General features: G+C 43.4%; 2 protein-coding genes across 3 annotated transcripts in view; one reads left to right on the top strand and one right to left on the bottom strand.

Annotated features, from left to right (window-relative positions):
• LOC135712558 (probable serine/threonine-protein kinase tsuA) overlaps window positions 1-24,026 on the bottom strand; it is a 466,235-nt gene that overhangs the window by 86,757 nt on the left and 355,452 nt on the right. The gene's annotated exons all lie outside the window — the stretch shown is intronic.
• LOC135712587 (ankyrin-1-like) lies at window positions 11,810-21,033 on the top strand. Its single transcript, XM_065235542.1, has 3 exons — window positions 11,810-12,385; window positions 19,960-20,170; window positions 20,735-21,033. Exons 1-3 carry the CDS (start codon window positions 11,810-11,812, stop codon window positions 21,031-21,033), a joined length of 1,086 nt encoding a protein of 361 aa, XP_065091614.1.

Here is a 24,026-nt window from a genome sequence, read left to right as displayed (position 1 = left end):
CTGCGAAAAGTACTGGTGGTTCCTTTATTGAACAGCCTAATTTCCAGCTTCGCCAGAGCTTCCAGCAGAATGTGTCCTCTTGCGTTGGTACATCTGTTTCCCCACTCCACTGCCTAAGCATTGAAGTCTCCTCCGATGACTATCGGTATTCGTCCAAACAGCTCGAATCAGCAACCAGCGTCTCGTGGAACTGCTCCATCGTCCATTGGGTGCGTAGCAACTGCATATGAATATTCCGTTAATTTTAGCGATCACGAAACCTTCTTCTTGAATAGGGTATCTGTTCAAACCAAAATCTTCAGGCTGACAAAATCGGGAAAAAAAGCTGACAAAATCGGGGGTAGACAAAATCGGGAGTTGATAAAATCTGGAAAGCACTATATCTCCCGATTGGAAAATTTTTGCAAGAAATTCCTCCAAAAAAATTTCGTTTATTTATTATCTATTGAATAAACCAAAAATTTCGTGCGTTTTATGCACGAAAATGCGTAATTTTGTCATCAGAAAACGTGACATTTCCGTAATGCGAACGCGATCGCCGAATATTGATTCCGAGCACATAATCCTACGTCAAATCTACGGCCGTATCTTGTATACAACCTCTTCCTTTTTCTTCAATTCATTACGAACGGTGATTTTCCAGTGGCATAAATTGCTGAAATCAACCATGCTGGAATTTCTTTTTTAATCATATTTAGCTGTTCACATGAAACCGGAAAAATATGTTGGGAACCCAGGAAAAAACTTAATAAAACTTTTACCGCCTTTAAAAGCCATCAATTTTGCCTATCCATGCCCCAATAATCGCAATTTTCAACAACTTACATGCTTGCTCAACACAAATCTAATAAAATAACGACGCCACAGAAGAAGAGGACAGCCTACAGACGTTCCCTGGTAATCGCAGATTCCAACAGTTCTCAGCATGGGGTTGATTGATGCTGGCCACGCAGTCGAATAGACCAAAATTCCACGAAAAAAAAAACCCCGTGTAAAAATTTTGCGCGTGAAATCGTTTTAGGGTCACCCAAAAGGTTAATTCATTCCGGTTATCAAAAGTCATCCATCGCCCGGCTGCTCACTTTTCCTTATAACAGTAGACCTCTCAGTAGTAGGGGGAGCAGATCCAATCAAAATCTCCCATAGTGCAGCTCGAACAGTTCGAACAACCAAACCAATCGCAGAGCAGAGCTGCTGAAGAAGTCTGCTGGGTTGCTGCCGCCGGGGTCAAGGCTGATGTGATCCAATTCGGAGTCCGAGCGCAGCTTTGGGAGGTAATTAATCATCGCAGTAGGCTCGTAAATTCCACGCTTGATTTCGGGCTCACCGTCGTCGTCGTCGTCGCCGGCCGTTCGTCCCCAAGCATGGAGCTAGATAATAGGGCCTAATTACTCGCGAGTGGTTTCACTTTCATCCGCAGTGCCACGCGGACTGTGCTCGTTAGCTTTGTTGGGATTTCGTGGATTGTTCGGATGACACCATATGGGCTGCCGTTGCTTGTACCGTCCATCTGTCAACGATTCCGCATGCTACGCATGATTTATTGCGCTCGGTGACCGAGCGAAATGTTTTCTCCCAGCAACGAGCAACGAGAAAATCATCAATCAAAGCTGGCGTCGTCGACGTTGTCCGCGTTGCTATGGCATTCGGACAGAGACGTCGTTTTTTTTTTCGGGCTGATGTGATTAGAAATTAATTAATGCCCACGAGACGTGTGCACACGCGCGCGGGCGCTTTCTCCGATCGTCTCATGACAGGGATTAAATCCATCTGACACCCGGCGGACGGGAAGCCGGACAAATATTTACAAGCCGATGACAGCGAACGCGGAAACCCACGAAAAATTCCACTTTATTTCGTTGCCATAAATTCAACCCAGTCAGGGCACAGGGCACACACCTCGAACGCTGCAGCAGCGGTCAGACCTTTCGGTACTTGAAAATTGCATAAATCTTGTACTATATGAGCGAGGTGAACACTCCCTTTTTCCCTAATAATTCCACTCGTTCGGAATAATGTTCCACCTGCGAGGTGAAAAGTGCACATAAACAAATCGATAACAAATGTAAACAAAAGCCGCTCACCTGCAACGAAAACCCGTGTATGCGAGAAAGGCAAACAAAACTTGCCATGTTGTTACAGGTACTAAGGTATACCTACGCGTAGTGTGCAAGTATCGTTAGCTCAAGTGCCCTACCAAGAGCGATAATTTATTGCATGCTAAGTAGCTTTTCTCACGCTGCAACTGTTCCTGCACGGTCGTTCAGATCGACTCAAACTTTGAGTCGAGTCGAGTCAATTTCGGAAAAAGTGGAATTACCGAAAAATGAGTTGAATTTTACGGACAACAACCGTGGAAAATCAGGATAATGTTCTTGAATATGAGGAACATCCTTGAAAATTCTACTCAGTCTAAAAGTAGGAAAATCCCGAAAAAATCAACTCACTTTTTAGTAAATCAACTTTGAGTCGGTCTGAACGACCGTGTACAGTGTACATACATGGGATGGCAGGTTACATGCGGGAAGGTGGGTAGCCGGGCACAATGTAGTATTCAAATGGGCGCGCGAGTTCCTTTCTTCGGCCACCAGGTTGCGGCTGCAACTCTGCCACGACAATAGAGCGCTACACGGTTAAAACAAGTGGCAGTTTAGTCCAGTACGCATCACACGTACTCGGCTTTATTTGGTTTTAAATCGTCATAAAACGTGTACGAGGGATTACTGGGGGGGGGGGGGGGGGAGGTAACGGGTACCCGTTTGTTGTTTGAACGGTGGACATTGAGAAGGTGCTAAGCTTCTGGTGTTGACTGTGGTGATGAGGCAGAACTGGTCGGTTGGGTCAGTTGGAGATAGCGAAATCTCCCATTGATTCAATGGACAGAACAACAACGAGGTAAAAAGAAGGCGAAAATTATTTACAGGCATGGTCCCATACGATGATCAGATATTGCTGATGCGAGTGTATGCACCCAAAATAAAATTTAAGAAGTGCATCACGAGGAACAAAATGTCAAACTCGGTACATTTATTTTTTTTTATTTTTAACAAATTGTCTTTATTATCTGAGTATTATAAAAATATAAAAATTACAACTGTTTCATGTAGCATCTATATACACAAATAGTAATAATTATGACTGAAAATCTTAACATTGGTTATTTAGTTAACAGATGTTAAGATATGTTTTAAAGTTTATATTGAATGCTTTTCTGTTATTCCATCTATAATCCCTTATTATTTTTTGAAAAGAATATAAACTTGGATTTTTGTAAAGTATAACGTTATACGCCATTGCCTCCACTACTATAAATAATACTGCTTTCTTTTTATGGCTTTTCTTCGATATACCGTAATACAAAATTTCTTCTGGTGATTGCAGTTTGATTTTTAGATTTTTTGCTATGACATTTTGTATCCATTTCCAGACTAACCCGGAATGGTTGCATTCTTTTATTCGATGAATGTTTGTATCAGGCTTTTTGCAAATTTCGCAGAGATTATTATTAACTTTGTCAGTATAGTTATACAATTTAACTTTGTCTGGAATAACATCATTGAAAACAAGATAAAGAATTGATCTAGCATTTGAACTGAGGAAACTTTGATTAATATTTTCCCATATGCAGTCCCACCACAAATGTGGATACTTTTCCTGAATTATTGGTTGTGTTTTCATTTCGCTTATGAAATAGTTGTATAAACTCCTATTATTTTCTATGCAATTATTGTTTGAAAGTTTTTTTGCTTCTTCAATCCATTTTTTACTGTTTAAGGATAATATGTTTTGATTAGCTTGTTCCAACAGAAAATGATTGATTCTTTTACCTGAGTTAAACAACAAACTCCTGATATATAGCGCCTTACATTGGCTTTCTGGGTCAATCAATTTCAATCCACCCTTGCTATAATCAAGATATAGCTGATTCCTATTAACTTTAAAAAAAATGGGAATTCCAGAGAAAATAACCTGATTTTTTCTTTATTTCAGCTAAATGATAATTATTAGGTGGCAGGACCTGAGAAACATACCAGAGCTTTGATAATAGAAACGTATTTAGAATTGTATTCCTTTCTAATAAATTGAGTTTTCTAGCACTATGTATCTGGCAAGCAAAAGTAATTGAATTCAATAATTTATCAAAATTGCATTTTATCATATCTTTCCATTTGTCTTTAACTATTATTCCTAATATTTTCATTTGTTGTTTCTCTTGGATCATTTGGGGGCCCAGCTTGCAGTTGTTGAATCTAATATAACCCGATTTCTCAAAGTTTATACATATAGCAGCCTGTAGTGCAAACTCATTTATGACAGACATTACAAGATCAAATTTCTTGTCACTCCTCACGATCAACGTTAAATCGTCTGCGTATGCCATTATTTTTATCAAGTTACCATCAATCATTTAGCCTAACGTACTATCATGAAGTTGACGGATGAGAGGTTCCACATAGAGCGAAAACAAAAGCATCGAGAGTGGGCAACCCTGCCGCACGGAACGATCGATTTTTATGGAAGCAGTGAGAAACCCATTCACCATAACTTGTGATGACGCATCGGCATACAGTCTCCGGATGAATGTTATAAACTGCGTTGGAATTTTGAGTTTCTCCAGTGTTTCCCAAAGCCGACCATGGTCCACCGAATCGAAAGCTTTCTGAAGATCCACACTGAGTAGCGCGATCTTTACCCGTTTACTCTGCTGCGTCCTTGCTATGACCGTTCTTATCTTATCCAGGTTTTGCACACAAGACTTCCCCTCCAGCCCTGCAGTTTGACCTTCACCTACTAGTGAATTCATGCAAGCCTTGAGTCTGCTTGCACAAATTTTGGTGAGAATCTTGTAGTCTGTATTCAGCAAACTGATCGGTCTATAGTTCTGCAAGTAATTTCGATCCTTCGACTTCGGAATTAAAATGATTATTCCCTTCGCAAAGTTTTCTTGCATAGGAATGGAGCCATCCAAAAATCCATTGAAGAGACGCAACAGATCTTGTTTGAGAGAATGAAAGTGTTTCTCGTAAAATTCGTAAGTTAGACCGTCAGGCCCAGGTGATTTCTTTTTTGTTGCATTTTGAATAGTTACGCGAAGCTCCTCTTCTTCTATTGGTGACACAAGGTTGATTCCAAGATCTCGAGGTAACGATTTGCGAACGTGCTGAAGCGCAGCATAATCTGCTTGCTGATTTTGCGGCTTCCGGAACTGTTCCTCAAAGTGATTATGTACTAATTGCTTTGTAGTTAGACCATCTGGTGAGTGCAGACTCATCACTGGTGTGTTGTGACCGCGTTTTACTAATTTCGAAACTTGATATATGCTCAATTTTTCGCTTTCAAGCATTGTTGACGGTTGCACCTTTCCGCGGAAACTGGAAAGACGTTGCTCTTCGACATCGACGATAGCAGACTTGACCGCGTTCATCCTATCCAGCACGTTTAAACCTTTTGCTTGCTGTTCCATCAATTTGTTTAGCTTATTGTAGTGTTTTGCCTTCTTCCTTGCGTTAGTTTGATAATAAGACTTGTTCTTGAAGTAATGTTTTACCTTGCTTTTGAAATCGTACGACCACCACTCAGATGTGCCTTCATCCTTGAGTAGAAAATCGTTTATCTTCCAATGGCTCCTTCCAAGGATGGGAGTGGCATCCTGTGGGTTGATTTCAAACGTAAGCACTACCGCGTGATGATCAGAGAAGGGCACTGGAAGAGTCTCGTACTTTTTAGCTCGATGAACAAAATCTTTGTCACAGTAAAATCTGTCTAATCGGGAGCCAGAATTATGCCTCAAGAAGGTGTATTGGCGGCCTGCGGATTCCAAATCCTCTAGCTTAAACAGGTTTACTAGAGTGCGCAGCCCTTTGCAGCAGCTCTTGTTTTTACTTTTGCTGTCTAACGTATCCAGGATGCAGTTAAAGTCCCCTCCCAAGATCATCAAATTTCCTTTGCTTAAGTGCGGGGATATCAGATTTTGAAAAAGATCATCCCTTTCGACATTGTATTGCGTCCCAGAGTGACCATAAATATTCACTAAGTTCACTCCGTCGACAACAACGGAGATGATGCGTCCAGATGGGTCCATCATGATCTGCTCGAAAGGAATAGTTTTCCTTATAAGTATTGCTGTACCAACGTTCTGCTCACTACGGTTGACAATTGCGTGATGTGAAGGCAGAAAGCTAAAATCATTGAACGACACTTCTTGCAGGAAAACAGCATCCAAATCGTGGCGTATGATGAATTCCTTGAGCAAATGTTTTTTAGAGTCTATCGCTATAGCATTAATATTCATTGTTACGTATTATCGATAAAGAAGGTCCATTTGACGTTGCTTGCCAATGTCGTCATATGTCAAAGTCAGCTGATCTCGACTGTCACTAACACTTCCGAAGATCAGCCTTGCTTACCTTCACACCACTTCGAGAGCGTGATCGATTCGTCATACTTCGAAGTGATCTGGAACTTTTAGATCTAGCTTCGCTACTGGACCCTGCAGCTATCACTTCCAGCGGGTTCTGCTCCGTTGGCAAACCACCGCCGCGCTTCTGCTTACGAGATTACCTGCTCTTGCTATCAACCGTGACGAAATCCTGGCCGTTTTCCTCCGATTCCGATTTGCTGCTTGAAACAAGGGGTCGCTTGTTCGACCGCTCTTGTCCGTCGGTCATCTCCTCATCGCTCGATTCCTGTTACGGTACTTTTTCAGCTTCAGCGGGCTTGTCCACGACACTTGCTTCTTATTCCTCCAACACCTCAACGATGGAAACCTCTGAATCCTGAATCTGCTTCGGGCTGGACACCCCGGCTGAGGTCCCGTTTGTCAACGAAACTAACCTGACCATTGACAGCTCCAAATTGCTACTGTTTTTAGACGATGATGCCGCTCTCTGAACGGCTCCAGCATAGGTGGCATTGCAAGGTACGTCCACCTCTTCCTTTTGGCTCGCTTTAGCTGCCGTCTTCTTCATTTTTACCGCTTCCTGCTTTGCTTCCATATCCTTTCTTGATTCTTGCTGTGCGTTGTTCTGTGGACATTTCACTTTCAGATGCCCTTCCTGCTTACACAAAAAACACTTCTGTCTCAGTCCCTCGTAGTAGATTCTCCCTCGGCGGTTGGGGAAATGGATGGTTGATGGGATGTCTTTTTTGATGTCCATATACACCCCACGGACACCGGTAAAGAGATCTAGCTTCAATTCCGCCGGGAACTTCTCGCGGATCATGCGTTTCACTGGATCACCCTCCAGCGACCGTCATACGAACTTCCACGGATTGACTATTGGAGTAGTGGAACGTATGAACCTCCGGGTTGTGCAGGAGAGCCTCCTTCATTGCTCTTTCAGATCTGAATTTGATGCAAACAACCCTTTCATCGGAAAGTTTGTAGCCTGTTTCCATGTCTGCTTTGTCCGCATCAAACCCTTTGACAAATCGACCAATTTCTACAACGGTGGGTCCAGGAGCTCCAGTGGAAATTCAGTGTGTTCTTGACGATTCCACTGGACATCTTTTTGTTTTCCTTTTCCTTACAAAGGTAGCCGGTTAGGGCTGACAAGGAAACACACACGAACGGTAGCTAATTATATGACTTTCAGCGCGGCGATTGTACAAAAGCGTCTTCTCGCAATGAGAAATGATCGTCAACTGACATTAAACCACAGAGTGATGAAATTTTACTTTGAATATGCTCAATATGACTTCCCCACAAGAGCACGGGATCTAGAACTAGGCAAAGGCATTTTGTTGTTGTAAATTCATTTATTTATCAAGGCTCAAATGCGGAAGCTTTACGGAGCCGAAATTCATTTTTCTTTTTACAATGTTTCTTAAAAATAGAGTTAGTACAAGAGGTGTCCAAATACTCGCGGCTTACTCGAGGTTACGGGCTACAATCTATTAAAAGGGAAATAGGGAAGGGATCAAGAAAAAGGTACACAAGGATGCGATTGATATATTTATCTCCACCGCCGTTTACTGGCTATTTTTCGACGATTGACCATGGGAGATGCAGTGAGGTGACGGGAACGTGCTCTTGATCTCTCTCGAGGGGTTTGGGAAGGGACAACGATGAGAAAACAGAAACTAAAATTGATACACGAACAGACAAATCACTATCACACTCTCAAACGCTAGTAATTTTAAACGTCAAAGTTGATGATCGACGAAAGCATTGGCCGTTTTGAAGTTAGTTGCTTCAAAAGAGTATTCAACATTGGAATCATCAAAACAATAATGTTCCTCATGGAGTCAGACACATTCAATATTTCGAGAATGCCATCTACAATTCCAGAAAACGTGAACATGGCTGCATGTTGTCCTGGCTGTGAAACTGCAATATCCGGAGCCTTGGAAGAAGTTGGAAGCCGCGGAATGGCCCTATCAACATCAAATGGTTTGAAACCCGGTGGAGGGGCCTTCGGAACATTACCGCTACTTCTTGGTTTCTTCAAGATGACTCGAGGTTCAATACGAGAGGCCTTCTGAGGCTGTTGCGTGATAATTTTGGATCGCTTCCTAGGTGGGGCTTTGAAAACGAAATGACTTCCCTCGGCAACATTAGAGTCAGAGCCCTGATCATCAACCGAGAGAAGGTCGAAGGGGTTACTACACGGAGGAACTCGGGAAGTTGGAGTAGTTGATCTTAGGATTTCCGCGAAGGAACGCTGCTCGCGAGCTTTCAAAGACCGATGGAGTTTTTCTCCCTGCTGTTTGTACCTTGGACAATCAGTGAGAGCATGCGGAATTTCCAAACAATAAGGACATTTTGGGGAGGCACGACAAGATCCCTCCGTATGATTCTCCCCACATTGATCACAGCGCGGCTTGTTACCACAGAAAGCCGCAGTGTGACCTAGTCGCTTACATTTTGTGCAGTTCATTACCTTTGGTACAAACAAGCGACGTAATCTGGTAGTACTGAGCCAGCGAAGGTCACACGAAACGAGTCCGAAAGCGTGTAAGTTTTCTTCGTTCCAACGAGGGACACTGAATGCATTTGAATGCAGTCTAGTATTTTAATTTTCGGGAGGTGAGGGTTCTTGAAGACACCAACCCCGCCTTTCAGGAAATCATCGCGAGTTATACTCACTTCGGTAACAACTCCCTCGATTTCAACTAGGAATATACACTCGATATTCCAACAAAAAGCTTAAATACAACAATTTGATGCACATGGTCGCTAACGGTAACACGTAGTTTATTTGGTCTTACTTTCAAAATCACAGTCACGGCTGAAAAATGTTTAATCAGATTCTTTTAAATCTGATGAACATTCCAAGCCTTTTGTTTGCGTTGGAAGAAGACAACCCACGGGCTTTTCGAGTCTTCTGGGTAAGCCTTAGAGCGGGGGGGCAGGTGATGTTCTCGGGGGAACGGGTGGAGGAGTTGGTGGAAAAGGTGGCTGTGGAGATCGTTTAACCTTTGGATACGTTCTGGTGTACTTATTGGTGGCTGACCCATCACTACCAGAGGTATTCATCGCCTCAGAAGAAGGAAAATCCAGCAGAGAATCATCGTCGGAGAGTGAGATCCCCCCGCCATCATCTACTCACGTACCACCGCAACAGATTTACCTAAACAAAAATAAAAGGGAACGAAAATATATCGACAGTGAGCATGCATAAGGGCCTATACGCGATGATCGATTCTCTTCGTCGATTTTCTCTTTTGTTAATAACTCGCTAGATTTAACGTTTCTCGGTGCGTTTGCTGTTGCTTTTGATAGCCAATACAACCTGTTACTACTCTGCATTGAACAAATTCTAGAAAATTGTTTCGCTTAGCTGAAGCAATGCAATGCTGCCTATTAGTTAAATAACTTCGAATAATGTCATTTGCCACACTTCGTATTCCATAGTATTCTAATTTTAGCAAAAGAATGCTATGGTTCAGAGTATCGAACGCCATTTTTAGCTCAATAACGAGGCCACCAACAACGCACTTACTGTCAATTTTATTACACAGTAGCTCAACAAGTATATTATGGCTGTAGAAGTGCTAAATCCCTTTCTGAAACTGTATTGAAGTTTGTTAAGAATATCATATTGATTCAAAAAGAATGTAAAGAATATTGATTCAAGGGGGGGGGGGACATCCCTAACCATCCCTCTCCAAAGGGGGATTTTGGTAAAGAGAGATGATAAAACCGATTTGTACCTTTGTAAAGTTGCCCTAGCTCGCTGTCTACTCTCTATATGCTATTTTGACACTGCCGTACTCTAAACTCTATACTATTAGTATTATATTATAATTCTATACTTTCATCTCCTCATCTATCGTATAAAAATTACCACTTCAGTCTGTTATTTGAAATTAGCATCTTCAACTATGCAACTATGTCAAAAAATTAACAAATCTATAAACCAACAATTTTTCAAATTTTTTACTGAGACAGAAAGAGTAGAAATAGGTCGAAAATTATTTTGAGACACTCAGGGTATGTACCTTGTTCTACAATTTGATTGCAAAGGTGAACAAGGATGTCTGAAAACTTAGTTCCATTACTTTTTATGACACTAGCAGGGAAATTATCAGATCACTGCCTTTTCATTCACATTTTCAGGCCTCCGAAAGACAGACGGTTCCAATCGAGTAATGACGTCTTGATCCATAAACATGGTATGGAAGTCAACTGCTTATCCAACGAAGACACCAACCCTTTCGATGAATTTAGCGGAGATTCAAGTATTTTCCAAGAACAGCTAAAAATCACAAGTCAACTGACACCGCTTCATTTGGCCACCAGTCATGGCCACAAGAATGTTGCTGAACTTCTACTAGCCTATTCTGCCGATGTGAATGCCCGAAACACTAGATTACTCACTCCGCTGCATTTGGCTGCCCAACGTTGTTTTTTGTGGATATCGGGCAAATGCTTATCGATCACCAGGCAGACGTTAACGCTCAGGATGAATACAAACGAACATCACTTCACTTGGCGTGCTCGTTTCGGTCACATGTCCATTGTAGTCCAGCTAACAACTCATGCAGCCGATTTAAATGCTCAGGACTACGCTGGAATTACACCATTGCACTTGGCAATTGCAAATGGCCACGTAGAAATTGTAAAACATCTCATCGTTGACGGACTAGTGGACATTACCGTGCCCGACAAAGTAGGAACTGCTCCTCTGCATGTGGCCGCCGAGAGCGGCCAAACCGTCACAGTACAGTTGCTATTGAATCGACAAGTCGATCCGGGTGTTACAAATTATAGAGGCTATACACCTCTTCACCTGGCAGCTCAGAAAGGCCATGCAGATATTGTTAGGCTACTTGTGGAACGGTCATCCGCCGATGCAAACGCTTTAACCGGTACGGAAACACCCCTGTCATTGGCAGCTTCAGCCGGGCGTACAGAGATCGTTCGGTATTTTATCGATCACTTAGCCGAGGTAAATTCGCTGGATAAACATGTTGCCAAAGCATTTTGGGGGGCTGTTCAATCAGGTCATACGGACATTTTCAAACTACTATTGAATCAATCAGCGGATGTGAACGCTAAACAAGAGACTTTAGAAAAAACTCCACTTCATATCGCAGCTTCTCGTGGCTTTATAGATATCGTGGAAGTGCTGCTCGACCATTCAGCAGAGGTCGATGCCAGGGATGATGCAACGCCACTCATGTTGGCGTCCGATCAAGGTCACAATAAAGTTGTGAAGCTTCTGCTGAAGCGATCGGCCAAACCGAACGCCCAGAAATCGAACAAATGGACATCCCTTCACTTTGCGTGCTATAAAAATCATCAAGAAGTTGTGGGTGAACTTCTGGATGGGATGGCCGATGTCAATGCCAGGACTGAGGAAGAATGGACCCCCTCCACTGGGCCGCCCGTTATGCACATTTGGAAATTGTTGAACTACTTCTCGATCGGTCTGCCTCGATCAACGTCCAGCAGAAAGACAAAGACACCCCTCTTCACCTGGCAATTCGCTACGATCAGACTATGGAAGTTGTCCGGTTACTTGTCAAACGCTCAGCGGATCAGAACATCCGGAATAAAAAGCTCCGGACACCACTGCACATGGCAGCTCATTTCGATCGCAAAAGCATAGTGAACATATTGATTAATGCAGAAAACCTTAACTCCCAGGACAGCAATGGCTGTACACCGCTTCACTTGGCCGTGGAGAAAGGTGTCGTTGAAGTTGTGAAAGCACTGATACACCACACAGCAAACGTACTAATTCAGCAGGCAAAAGATAAATGGACACCACTTCACCTGGCGGCCCGCCATGGCCGTTCAGAAATAGCCAAACTACTGATAGATGCCAGCGCCGATGCAATCGAAGCACGGCATAAGGATAATAGTACAGCTCTTCACTTGGCAGCTTGCAATGGCCATGTGGACACAGTGCGGTTGTTGATCGATCATTCAGCAGACGTAAACGCTCGACAGATAAATGGGAAAACACCTCTCGACTTGGCAACTAAATATCGTTGTAAGATTTTCAAATCAGAAAATCAGAAAATCTAAAAAATCAAATCAACACAGATATTAAATATCAGGAAATAATAAGGCATCAGAAAGACACTGAGAATAACAGAAAATTAAATAATACTGAAAATCACTAAATTAGAAAAGAAGGATATAGAAAATCAATTAGGAATTCACAGAAACTAAGAACGAATTTAAAAAAATATATAAATCAAATCAGCACAGAAAATCTCCGCAAATATCACAAAATCAGAAAATAACAAAGATTCAGGAAATCTCTGAGAATCTCAGAAAAAGCACAAAAATTCTCTGGTTTTGAACGTCCCATAATCTTGTTTAACTTTTTCCACAATTTGGCATGACATGTACTTTTAACAATTTTTTATAATAATCTATTTATCATCTGTTTTTTTAAGACACCTGTTTCAACAAATTCTTTGAGTTGTTATTATGAGGAACTGCAAACGAAATCGTTAAAAAAAAAAAAAATAGTGAAAAGATCTTTCAGTTTGATTTTGTAAGCCATTTTTCTTGTCAAAACAATACATTATTTAGGTCCATTAATTTTGAGCGAATACGTGAAAGACGTGTCACGACAAGAAAAGACAGAGTTTTAACCCTAATATTTTAAATAAAACAAAATTATTTGATTTTAGCCACGTTTCACCAACGACTAACAGATCAATTGGGATTTTAATACTATCTTAAATTATTTTTATACAGGCTTAATCAAACGGGAAGAAATAAGAAGCGATGTCGGTGATGCACTCGAATAATTGAAAATTCGATAAATATTAAGTCGAATAGCGCTGGAAAAATCTTTACGATTAATCATTAATCGAATAATTGGACTTTTAGGGATCCCTGGAAAATAGTGTAATTTCATGTTTTTTGGTGGTCCTTCGAAAATGTCGAACAGCAGAATTGCAACCAGCAAGTGTAATCCAAGAACCAAAAGCTGTGCGATGCTAGTCTTCATTGATATGACAACGACTGAATTAAGAAGCTTAGAAGCAGAGGGGTGAAAGTCAATTTTCTTCATCGATTTCCTTATTTGATGATCATGGCTTCACTAACCTATTTCGCCCTACTTCTGCTTCTATCATCCAGAACAACAAACGTATCAAGGAATGTGTTTGCCGTCGAGTTATTAACGAAACAGAAAGTCGATGAATAGAATCGATTGAAATCACTTACACCCCTGCTCCCAAGTTTGGTTACAAGATTACAACTCTGGAGAGCATTTTGTGTGGTCGTTGGGGGCTTGTGGTTATGAATATGGCGATGAGTTTTCAGAATGTTACACAATTGCATCCTCCCTATTCGCACACTCCCGAAGATCGGAGGCGAATGCCACCTCGACTTGTTTCGTCTACTAACGAGATGACAGTGTTGGGGAAGCAGCAATGCTAGATCGACATGTTTCGTCTAGAAACGATTCTCTGATGACTGTGTTTGGGAAGCAGCATATGGATGTACGTAATTGGTGGATTTGTTTGCGTAACAATATTTCTGATCGATTGGTGATAAAATTATTGCAATTGGTCCAGGGGCAGCTGAGTTATTAACGTTCAAAATCATTCATAATTTCGTGACATGTTCCATTTTCGGTTTTCACAAAGTGTACCCCCATATAGAAATCACAGACGTAGTCCTAGGTCGAAATAAAAACGACATCTTTGACTTGACATTTCATTGTGATTACAAATTAAATGTTCAACATTCAAAATAAATTCAAACATTCGAGATATTGCATTTAAAATATTTCAAAATGTTGGACTCCGGAAAGTTTTAAAAACTTTAAAAAAATGTACATCTTGGAAGTCTCGAGGTAAGAAATTATTTGAATATCACGAATTGAGTAAACGTTTGAAATTTCAGTTGTGTAGAGAAATATATAAGATTCTGGGCTTAACAAATAGTCTTTAAAGAAGATTTCTCTTTCGTGAAGTAAATCGAACCGACCGATGAAAGCTACAATCTGAAACACTGCCAAAAAATCTGGAAAAACTCCTCCTGAAGCATTGCAAAGTTCCGACCATAAACTACTCCCGTTAATAACGTCGACCGCAAAATCAATATTATGACTTGTCGACCTCGGCTTATCTAAATGACCATCGCTTCAACGACTCCGACGACGCATCAACCGACGGCGGCCAAGACGGAAACCTCTCTTTTAACAGCCCCACAACTGACAGGGAGACAACAGGGCAGCAAAAAAGAAATCCACAAACAATTTTAATAAACAGTTTAAGCTGCCGTATGATCGCCGCACAAGGAAGCCGCAGACACAAAAAAAAACGTCAAGCAAAACTTTTATTACGACAAATTCCTTTCATCTGCTTAATTTCAGCACTCTCTCACTTTATCACATTTAACGCGGCAGCACGCGGTGGCCCCTCGCTCGATAAGAGCCCCAACGTGAAGGAGAAAATATCCTCCCGGCGACGTCGAGTGCGCGGATCCGTGCCGAAAACTCGTAAAGATAAAGATAATAATTCATAATTCACTCCTTTGGCCAGTAGGCGCTGCTTCCCGTCGCAGGCGGCTTCACGCTTTTATTGTAGCATGCATCACATCCGAACAAAGTAGGCTCTGCTCTCTGCCAGCGACGACGGTAACTTCAGGCGACGACGAATCGCGATGCTGCTATTCGCCCAGTCAGTGCCTGCTACGTCGCTCGGGCTTGCCGTGGCGCGATAACTCATCTTCTCGCACTCTCGAGGGCTACTCTTTCCAACGCGCGCGTGTGTGTGTGTGTGCACTCATGTCATAAAAAGTCATAATTCAGCTGCACTTTTAAAAACACATTTAATTAGCGTCATAAGAAGAAGGACGAGAGGATGCCCCGGTCGGTCGGACGCGTTTCGATTAATCTTTGCCGATCTGGCGAGCCGGCACAACGCCACGAGAAGGCGAACGAAAAATTAAATAAAGATCGACGCTGCCGAGTAGTAGCACCAGCAGCATCCTCCATCCAAACAGACCTCGAAATAATAATCATTTATTTTCATTTGCACCGGGAGATGCTCTTTTTTTTTGTGTGTGCGGTGGGCTTTCACGAAAATGGCTTTTCCCAGCAGCGAGGGGCCCAGCAGCAGGCAGCAGGGTGCATTCTTGGGCCCGTCGTTGGATGGCGCTCGGCTGACTTGGCACCGCACAGATGGACCAAAAATGTATATGTGGGTCTCCTCAGCCAGGGCCCGCATGAAGACGGGAAGCTTCGCAAAATGTGCGATGAGAAGCGAATGCACGACAGCGCGGCAGGAGCAGCAGTAGCAGCAGCAAAAAATAACCTCATAGCGACTTAAATTGGGCGACTTGAATCATTTGTTTTCGGTGTGCGATTCTGCGGGGCGTTCTCGTGAGAAAAAGTGGGATGTGTTGGGGAGGAAGGTTTTGATGAAGAAATATGGTCATGGAAATTTCGCAGGATGGAAGCATCGGTGTAGATGCGGTAATGTGTTTGCAAGTTGGCAGCGAATTAGAAGTTCGTAATTCAAATAAATAGGGTAGTGAGCTGCTTCGACATTGGAGCCTACTTCCTTCATATCGATCAAATTAATGATTAATGTATGGAGTTTAGGCTTTGTACCTAGACATTTGATCGCTTTATATCAAAGTGCTCCAGAAGAAATCACGTGTTTATTATCAATGTAAAATAATTCAGTACAGGCTCAATCGAATAAAATTTACAGAGCCAAGTTATCATGTGTGTTATACATAATGAATCTTAATCTAAAAACTAGATTACTTTTGCAAAGGTGAGGGAGAAGGAGATTTTAAATCAGTCAGTGATTTGTTATCATCAGGAAAGAGATGAGATTAATATTCCTATTGAAAACAGTAGTTCGCGTACGATAAACGTCAGCCATCCCTCCCAAGTAACATTTTACGGTTTATGAAGTACTACATGGCTACTATAAAACAACATTCATAAAACCCACATCCACCAAAACTTCATTAAGACTAGAATCTGTTTAGTTGGCCCACCCCGAAGAAGGTTTTGAAGAGCATATTTTGAGACAATAAAAGCCATTCGACATCAATACTTGTGCCATTTGCCTTTGACGCTTGCTAAGCGCACTAAAAATAAATTGCCAAATTCATTGTTCAAACATGAATCTGTCAAAAATCCTCATAAATTTCATCATCAATAATGTGAAAGAACTACCAAAATTATCAAAACAGATCTCATTTTGTGGTGACAGATTAAATCTAATGCAAAATGTGCTTCGGAAGATCGGAGAAAATAAGTCCGCCTTCGGAAATCCTTGATTTTACTTATTATTTTTAATTTAGGAAACAAAGTATGGTTATTTTTAAATAAATCATTGCGTCCAGCCGAGACGATTTTTGTAATTTCTATTAATGCTCATTGATGAATTGATGAGATTAATGTTATTTTCAAGGAAAAACATCTTGAAAGACGAAGATAGTAAAAAAACAAATGGACTAATAGCAACATGGCGGTGGCATAACAATTGATTTTACATTAACCAATTGTGAAAAAGCTAGTTTGCTTTCATGAAATCGCTAACAAATGCAAAACGTTTTAATTCGAGAGAGAAGGATTAGTATTTTCCATTTAATTCCACTACTTTATTTGCTTATCCTTGACGGATACGCGTATTTCGTCTACAATGTGCAGACTTCTTCAGTGTCTTGTACTAATACTCGACTCGAAGTCGAATTAAATGGAAAATACTAATCCTTCTCTCTCTCATTATACAGGTATTCCACTAAGACGCGGCTTTAATGAAGATAATTTGCAGACTGATTTGTTTTTATCTTAGGCCATTTTGCTTGATCATATGCCTATTTTTAGTTTTATGACGGCATTAATGGTGGCAAAGTTGGCTGGAAAAGGTTAAACGTCAAAATGTGTTTATCTATCGATAATTTTTTGACCGAGTTTCTACTCCAGCGTTAGTCGTGTGGCATCCTCGATAAGGGATCGCCCGGGCTCTTCAATTGGAAGCATTTAATCAGGAAGTGTATCTACATATCAACGATACAACGTGCCCACACATCATTTGTTCATCGATTTCAAATCCGCATACGACACAATCGATCGAGATCAGCTATGGCAGATTATGCACGAGTACGGACTTCCGGATAAACTGACGCGATTGGTCAAGGCGACGATGGATCGAGTGATGTGCGTTGTTCGAGTATCGGGGACACTCTCGAGTCCCTTTGAATCTCGAAGGGGGCTACGGCAAGGTGATGGACTTTCGTGTCTGCTGTTCAACATCGCGTTAGAAAGTGTGATCAGAAGAGCTGGGATAGACACGAGCGACACGATCTTCAGGAAGTCCATCCAGCTTCTTGGCTTCGCCGATGACATTGACATTATGGCACGGAACTTTGAGATGCTGGCGGAAACGTACATCAGACTGAAGGCTGAAGCTAGACGGATTGGACTTGCCATCAACGCATCAAAGACAAAATACATGAAAGGAACAGGTTCTAGGGAAGACAATGTTAGCCTCCCACCCCGAGTTCAGATTGACGGTGACGAAATCGAGGTGGTCGATGAGTTCGTGTATTTGGGCTCACTGGTGACCGCCGAAAATGATACCAGCAGAGAAATTCAAAGACGCATTATGGCAGGGAATCGTGCCTGCTGTGGACTCCGGAGGACGCTCCGGTCGAATAAAATTCGCCGCCGCACGAAGTTGACTGTCTACAAGACGCTGATTAGACCGGTGGTCCTCTACGGCCACGACACCTGGACTATGCTCGTGAAGGACCAATGCGCCCTTGGTGTTTTCGAACGGAAGGTGTTGCGTACCATCTACGGTGGAGTGCAGAAGGATGACGGAACGTGGAGGAGGCGAATGAACCACGAATTGCACCAGCTGCTGGGAGAACCATCCATCGTCCACATTGCAAAAATTGGGCGACTACGGTGGGCTGGGCACGTCGTAAGAATGCCGCATGACGACCCAGTGAAAATGGTTCTAGAAAGCGACCCAACAGAAACAAGAAGAAGAGGCGCGCAGCGGGCAAGGTGGATCGACCAAGTAGAAGGTGACCTGCGGACCCTTCGCAGACTACGAGGCTGGCGAACTGTGGCCATGGATCGAGTAGAGTGGAGACGACTTCTTCGGACAGCAGAGGACAACAAGGCCTTAGCCTGATTGGTAAGTAAGGTAAGTATCTACATATCTTGGAACAGGTGCAAACTCAATCGTTCCCAAAAAGTTTCCCTTCTCCCGGATAATACGAGGAAGTTAATGTGCGCTTGCTTGGATTTTTTGGAACAGTTAACCCTTTCGCCGAATAAAACCGCTGCGAAGGCATCTGACTGACAGCTTTTGAAGTTTCCTGTCGTCAGTTTTCCGCAGTCCCAGTTTGACACTGATGCATGTTATTCAGATCATCATCGAAACGCAATTTCTGGAGAAGTGTGGTCTGTTTTTATTCAGAACGTGACGCAAACGCCATTGACAATATTAGGGGTATTCCCATCAATTTTAAGCATCTTCCAGTGCTTCGTGAACAGCATTCACTTCACTCTTCTTAGTTGGCTGTTCTGTCATCATTTACCGGTTCATTCAGAGCGGCTGGGCCTCCCAGGAAGTTCTGGAATTGTATTCCTATTCCCTGTCGTCGACAGAATCGCTAGAATTATTACCCCTACTATCGCTAGTATTATTACTCGACTATCCTCCGGCATTGGGTCGGCAAATGACTGGGATAATGCGTACCATCGGTACTTTGCGTACTTGAAGGTTATTATATAGACCCGTCACGCAAGTAGTCCTTAGCCTTTTGCCCAGTAACTCATATCTCTTCCTCCCCGCGGCGCCGGCTGGGGTACGAGTAACCTAAGGGAGGATCGGGTAGCCAACCCCGGTGGGATGCTGACCAACTTTGGTCGTATTCTGACAGGGAAGGGGGAGCTGCATCCTTTTCGGAGGATGTGGTGTACAAAACCCGAGCGTCTGTTCTCCATGTTAGGGGTGGCTCAAACAGCGTCTGACTGGCATCCAGCGGCTGAATACGAAATGCTTCTTCCCGAAAGCTATACCCAAGATGGCAGTCCCATCAAGGCGGATAGGAAACCTTAGGCCAACCACCTACTGTCTCCGAAACCTTCAAATTGTTACAGAAACCTATAGTGAAAGATTACGAACTGATTTCATGGCAACGACTTTTAGCGCTAAACAACGGACAAGAATTGGAACATGGAATTTACTGACGCTAGCCCAACAGGGTAAACTGGCACAACTCGCCAGTGAGGCCGGTCGTATGAAGCTATAAATCCTGGGACTTAGTGAAGTCCCACTTTGGAGAACACAAGCTGCTTTCGGGATAGGTACTTTTATATGGGAGGTGAAAACGCTCCGCGACATCGTGAAGTTGGCTTTCTGCTTAGCGCCAAAGCACAGGCTGCGCTCATCAAGTGGGAACCTATCAATGAGAGAATAATCGTTGCCAGATTCAGAACACGGGCCCGAAACCTTACCATAATCCAATGTTATACGCCAACCGATGCTGCCGAATTGCAGGACAAAGAGAACTTTTACAGTCTGCTGAATGTTGTCGTGGATAAGACTCCAAGAGATGATATCAAGATCTACACAGGCGACTTCAATGCGAAGATCGGCTCCGACAACTCGGACTATAAGCGCATTATGGGACGCCATGGTCTCGGAGAAATGAGCGCGAACGGCGAGCTGCTTGCAGAGTTTTGTGGCAACAATGACATGGTGATCGAGGGTTCGCTCTTCCCCCATTGTCCAGTGCATAAAGTCACATGGGTCTCCCGTGAAACGTTGGTTTGAGCACTTTGAACAACTTCTCGAAGTTTCAACGGTCAACCAACCATCAACATCTCGGCATGATCCACCAAGGGTGAGGCGCATTACTCGCGTCAACACTGAAGCTCCATCATTGCAGGAGATAGAAGCAGCCATCCGAAGTATGAAGTCCAACAAAGCCCCGGGGGTCAATCGCATATATGCAGAGATGCTCAAAGCTGACCCCATGCTATCCTCACAAATGTTGCATCAACTATTCGTCAATATTTGGGACACCACGACTTTTCCGGCCGACTGGATGCAGGGCGCCTTGGTAAAAGTCCCCAAGAAGGGGGATCCAACTGTATGCGACAACTGGCGAGGCATCATGTTACTGTGTACTGTTTTCAAAGTTCTGTGAAAAGTTACCCTCAATCGGATACAGGAGAAGATCGACGTGACTCTCCGACGACAGCAGGCAGGGTTCCGTGCTAGAAGATCCTGTGTGGACCATGTTGTCACGCTCCGCATCATCTTGGAGTAGGTCAATGGTTCCAAGAGTCCCTGTACTTGGTATTCATTGACTACGAAAAAGCTTTCGACCGACTAAACCACGAAAACTTGTGGGGCGCTCTGAGACGCAAGGGAGTCCCTGATAAGATCGTCAACCTCATCGAAGCGCAGTACGAGGCTTTGTCATGCAGAGTATTGCACAACGGAGCTTTGTCTGACCCGATTCGGGTAATCGCGGATGTGAGGCAAAGATGTATATTACCACCGCTACTGTTTCTCATCGTAATCGACGAGATCATGGTTGGAGCCGTTGGATATCCGGTTGGTTAGAACTTTTCCGTTGGCTAACGGAACGAATTTTCTTGGTGCTAGTAAGGAGATTGTGAAGAGAATAAAAACTGCGCCACATTTCGGTGGAGTGTGGGAACGGCTGGTCCGATCAGTAAAGGAGGCAATGAAGGTATTGGACGATGGCCGTAAATTAAGGGATGAAGTGCTGCTCACGACCTTGGCTGGGACCGAGGATATGCTCAATTCCAGGCCACTAACATACGTTCCACAAGACGCAGGAAATGTTGGATCGATAACTCCGAACGGTTTCCTCAAGGGGCAATCGGAAAGCGAAACTGAATGTATCGTGCCACCTAGCGACGAAGCCAAAGCACTGCGAGACAGCAACGAGCGTTCGCAGATACTAGCTAATCGTCTGTGGAAACGATGGCTAGTCGAGTATCTTCCGCACCTCAACCGGCGCACGAAGTGGCACAGCGAACAACATCCGTTGGAAGATGGTGAGATAGGCTTCATAGCGGATGACAACAACCGGAAGTGCTGGGTACGAGCGATAGCGGAAGAAGTGAAGCGAGGAGTCGACGGCAGGATCAGGTAGGCGGTGGTCCGTACATCTAAAGGAGTCTACCGATGACCGGTCGCTAAGTTAGTGGTGCCTGAGATACGGAACGGTAAATCTGGCTCCATCGGGGAGCCTGCGTCAGTGTTACGGTGGGGGGCTGTTGAGGCACCGTCGACGTCATAGCTGGCGACTACTATATGCGCAGAGAGAGAGAGAGAATGCGGACCTGAGTGTAGCTGTCAACAGCAGCTGGGTAGTACATTAATTCGGAGAAAAGTCATTCTGGAGGTGGAAATTGTAAAATTTGAACGGTTTATTGTAGTAAAAGTAGGTGAATAAAGTGAATTAGATAGAGGAAAAGTGGATGAAAACTGTTACAGGTGAAGAGAGCAGTAAAAAACAAAACACTGGTAACATTATTGCAAGGGAAAACTATTGATGTAGGTAGGAAAAAGTATGGAGCTTTGAGCTGTTGTCTACAAATCGACTGCTGCAAAAAATAGCTCTTTATTGATTTGTATGTTGTGCAATACTGGTGCTGGCACTTCCACTTGTTAAATCATCATAAATATCGATGCGGCCCTATCGACTCTGTAATGCAAACGGGACTTGATCTTCTGCTCAGTAAGCAAAAACGGTCCCCACTAGGTCACCGAGTCCCTAACATCACAACGAGCCACTGCGATCGATGATCGTTCAAGCCCGGTATAAAGCTATTCAAATGAAAATCATCTCCGAAAGAAGTCAACTAACATATAATGGAATAACATGTTGCGTTCTCGATCCTGAAGCGAGTATGCGTTACATTTTCCAGAGAAAATAACTTTTTGGATTGTTCCGACTAGTATCAGTAGCCTTTTTTAATATTCTCTTGAAACAAAACAAAAAATGTCCAATTGGAAACCAAACAACGGGATGTTTACACTTGTTCTAATAAGAATGAGCCTGGTATTGAACCCACTATCTGCTCGCAAATTCTCGTAATCTTGTGGATTAAGTGATTTCAGACTCCACATCTACGATGACGATGACGACGACGACGACGACGACGATGGAATGGAATGTCAAACAACAAGGTTACCCTCAAATATAACTACCACGGAAACAAACTTATAAACTTCTTATTAATAAGGTTGCTGCTTTTAAAAATGTCTACACCGTTTGACACCGTCCAGCTGGCACAGAATCCAGCAGTCAATAAACCCATAAAACCAACCATACAGCCAAAAATCCTGCCACCGTTCGACATCGACCTGTTGCAGCAAAACATTTCGCTTAATTAAAATTAATTATTTCGTTTGTCGCGATAACGCGCGACGAGAATGCAGCCCAGCCTCAACCCATGCAAGCGGTCGTGTAACAACCCTGTAGGTATCAGCAAAAACCAGAAGGCAGCCGAAACAAGAACACCTCCCAAAACTGTCGGCGATAAATTACAATTCGCACACACACGGTGGCTGCTTTCCGTGGCTTCCCCGCTCTCTGCCTTCAAGTTTCCCTTACACCTTAGGGAGTACCACGTATAAAGATTGCAAAGATTTGATTTAATTGTCACCCGACGCCCGCCCCTCCAGTCAATGTGGTTTTATCGTTCCTGCTGCCGTAATTAAATTTGATCGTTTGCGCCCGGGCGGTGGTGAAGCAAAATGTATCAGATTTCCAAACCCGAACTTAATCTCGCAAATCTCCCCACGATCGTTGATTTCGTATTCCGATAATTGAAATATTAGCTCACTGCAATTAAATCGCAAACGACGACGTCGCAACATTTCAGAATCGACCGAGCTCATTATCATAAAAATTCCTCCGGAGCACGTTTTAATCCTTGCTCGGTTGCCTGCAGCAGCATCAAACGAACGCACAGCCGAATATGTCCATCGAACATCATTGGCCTAATGGGCCCTGTTGCTGCAAGCCGTGCATCATGTGGTGCATCGCACGCGGCATGCCAGTCAACTCCGACGAGGGACGAGTCAATCGGGGCAGAGGCGAGTGGGTGGACGGATGGATGGAAAATAGAACTTCCAGTTCAAGCGAGGCCGACATTCCTTGTCGGCGTCGTCGGCGTCGTTGCACAATTACAACTATTTCCAATTCAGGCTTCAGGTGTGTGGTACATCTGCGAAGGGGTGGCGGATGGATGATGCACTTCAAGGGTGCTGCACCAACATCGATGAGATGCGTACGGACTTCGGTGATCATAGGGGCCTACGCAGCAAAGGCGAGTGCCTAGTGCTATGATAATTTTGTGCCGTACAAGCATAGACTTGTTGCGTCGTCGTCGTCGGCATTGCACGCTGAAAAGGAGACGCAGGAAATTGTTCGAATGATTGCGCTCACACGAACGTTGGGTTTGGGGAAATTATGGAGGAAACGGTGAGTCAGGGAAAACTCTTTAAAAGGTGAGATGATTAGAGACCGCGCTCGCACCCACGTGGCAAGCGCGTAGTAAAATTACAGTTGTGGACTA

Source organism: Ochlerotatus camptorhynchus, unplaced genomic scaffold (genome assembly GCF_037179485.1).
Source record: "Ochlerotatus camptorhynchus isolate MF236.1 unplaced genomic scaffold, CSIRO-AGI_Acam_v1.1 ptg000493l, whole genome shotgun sequence".
Lineage (NCBI taxonomy): Eukaryota > Metazoa > Arthropoda > Insecta > Diptera > Culicidae > Ochlerotatus > Ochlerotatus camptorhynchus.
The sequence above is the reverse complement of the archived record's forward strand: the minus strand, read 5'-3'. Positions and strand labels throughout refer to the sequence as shown.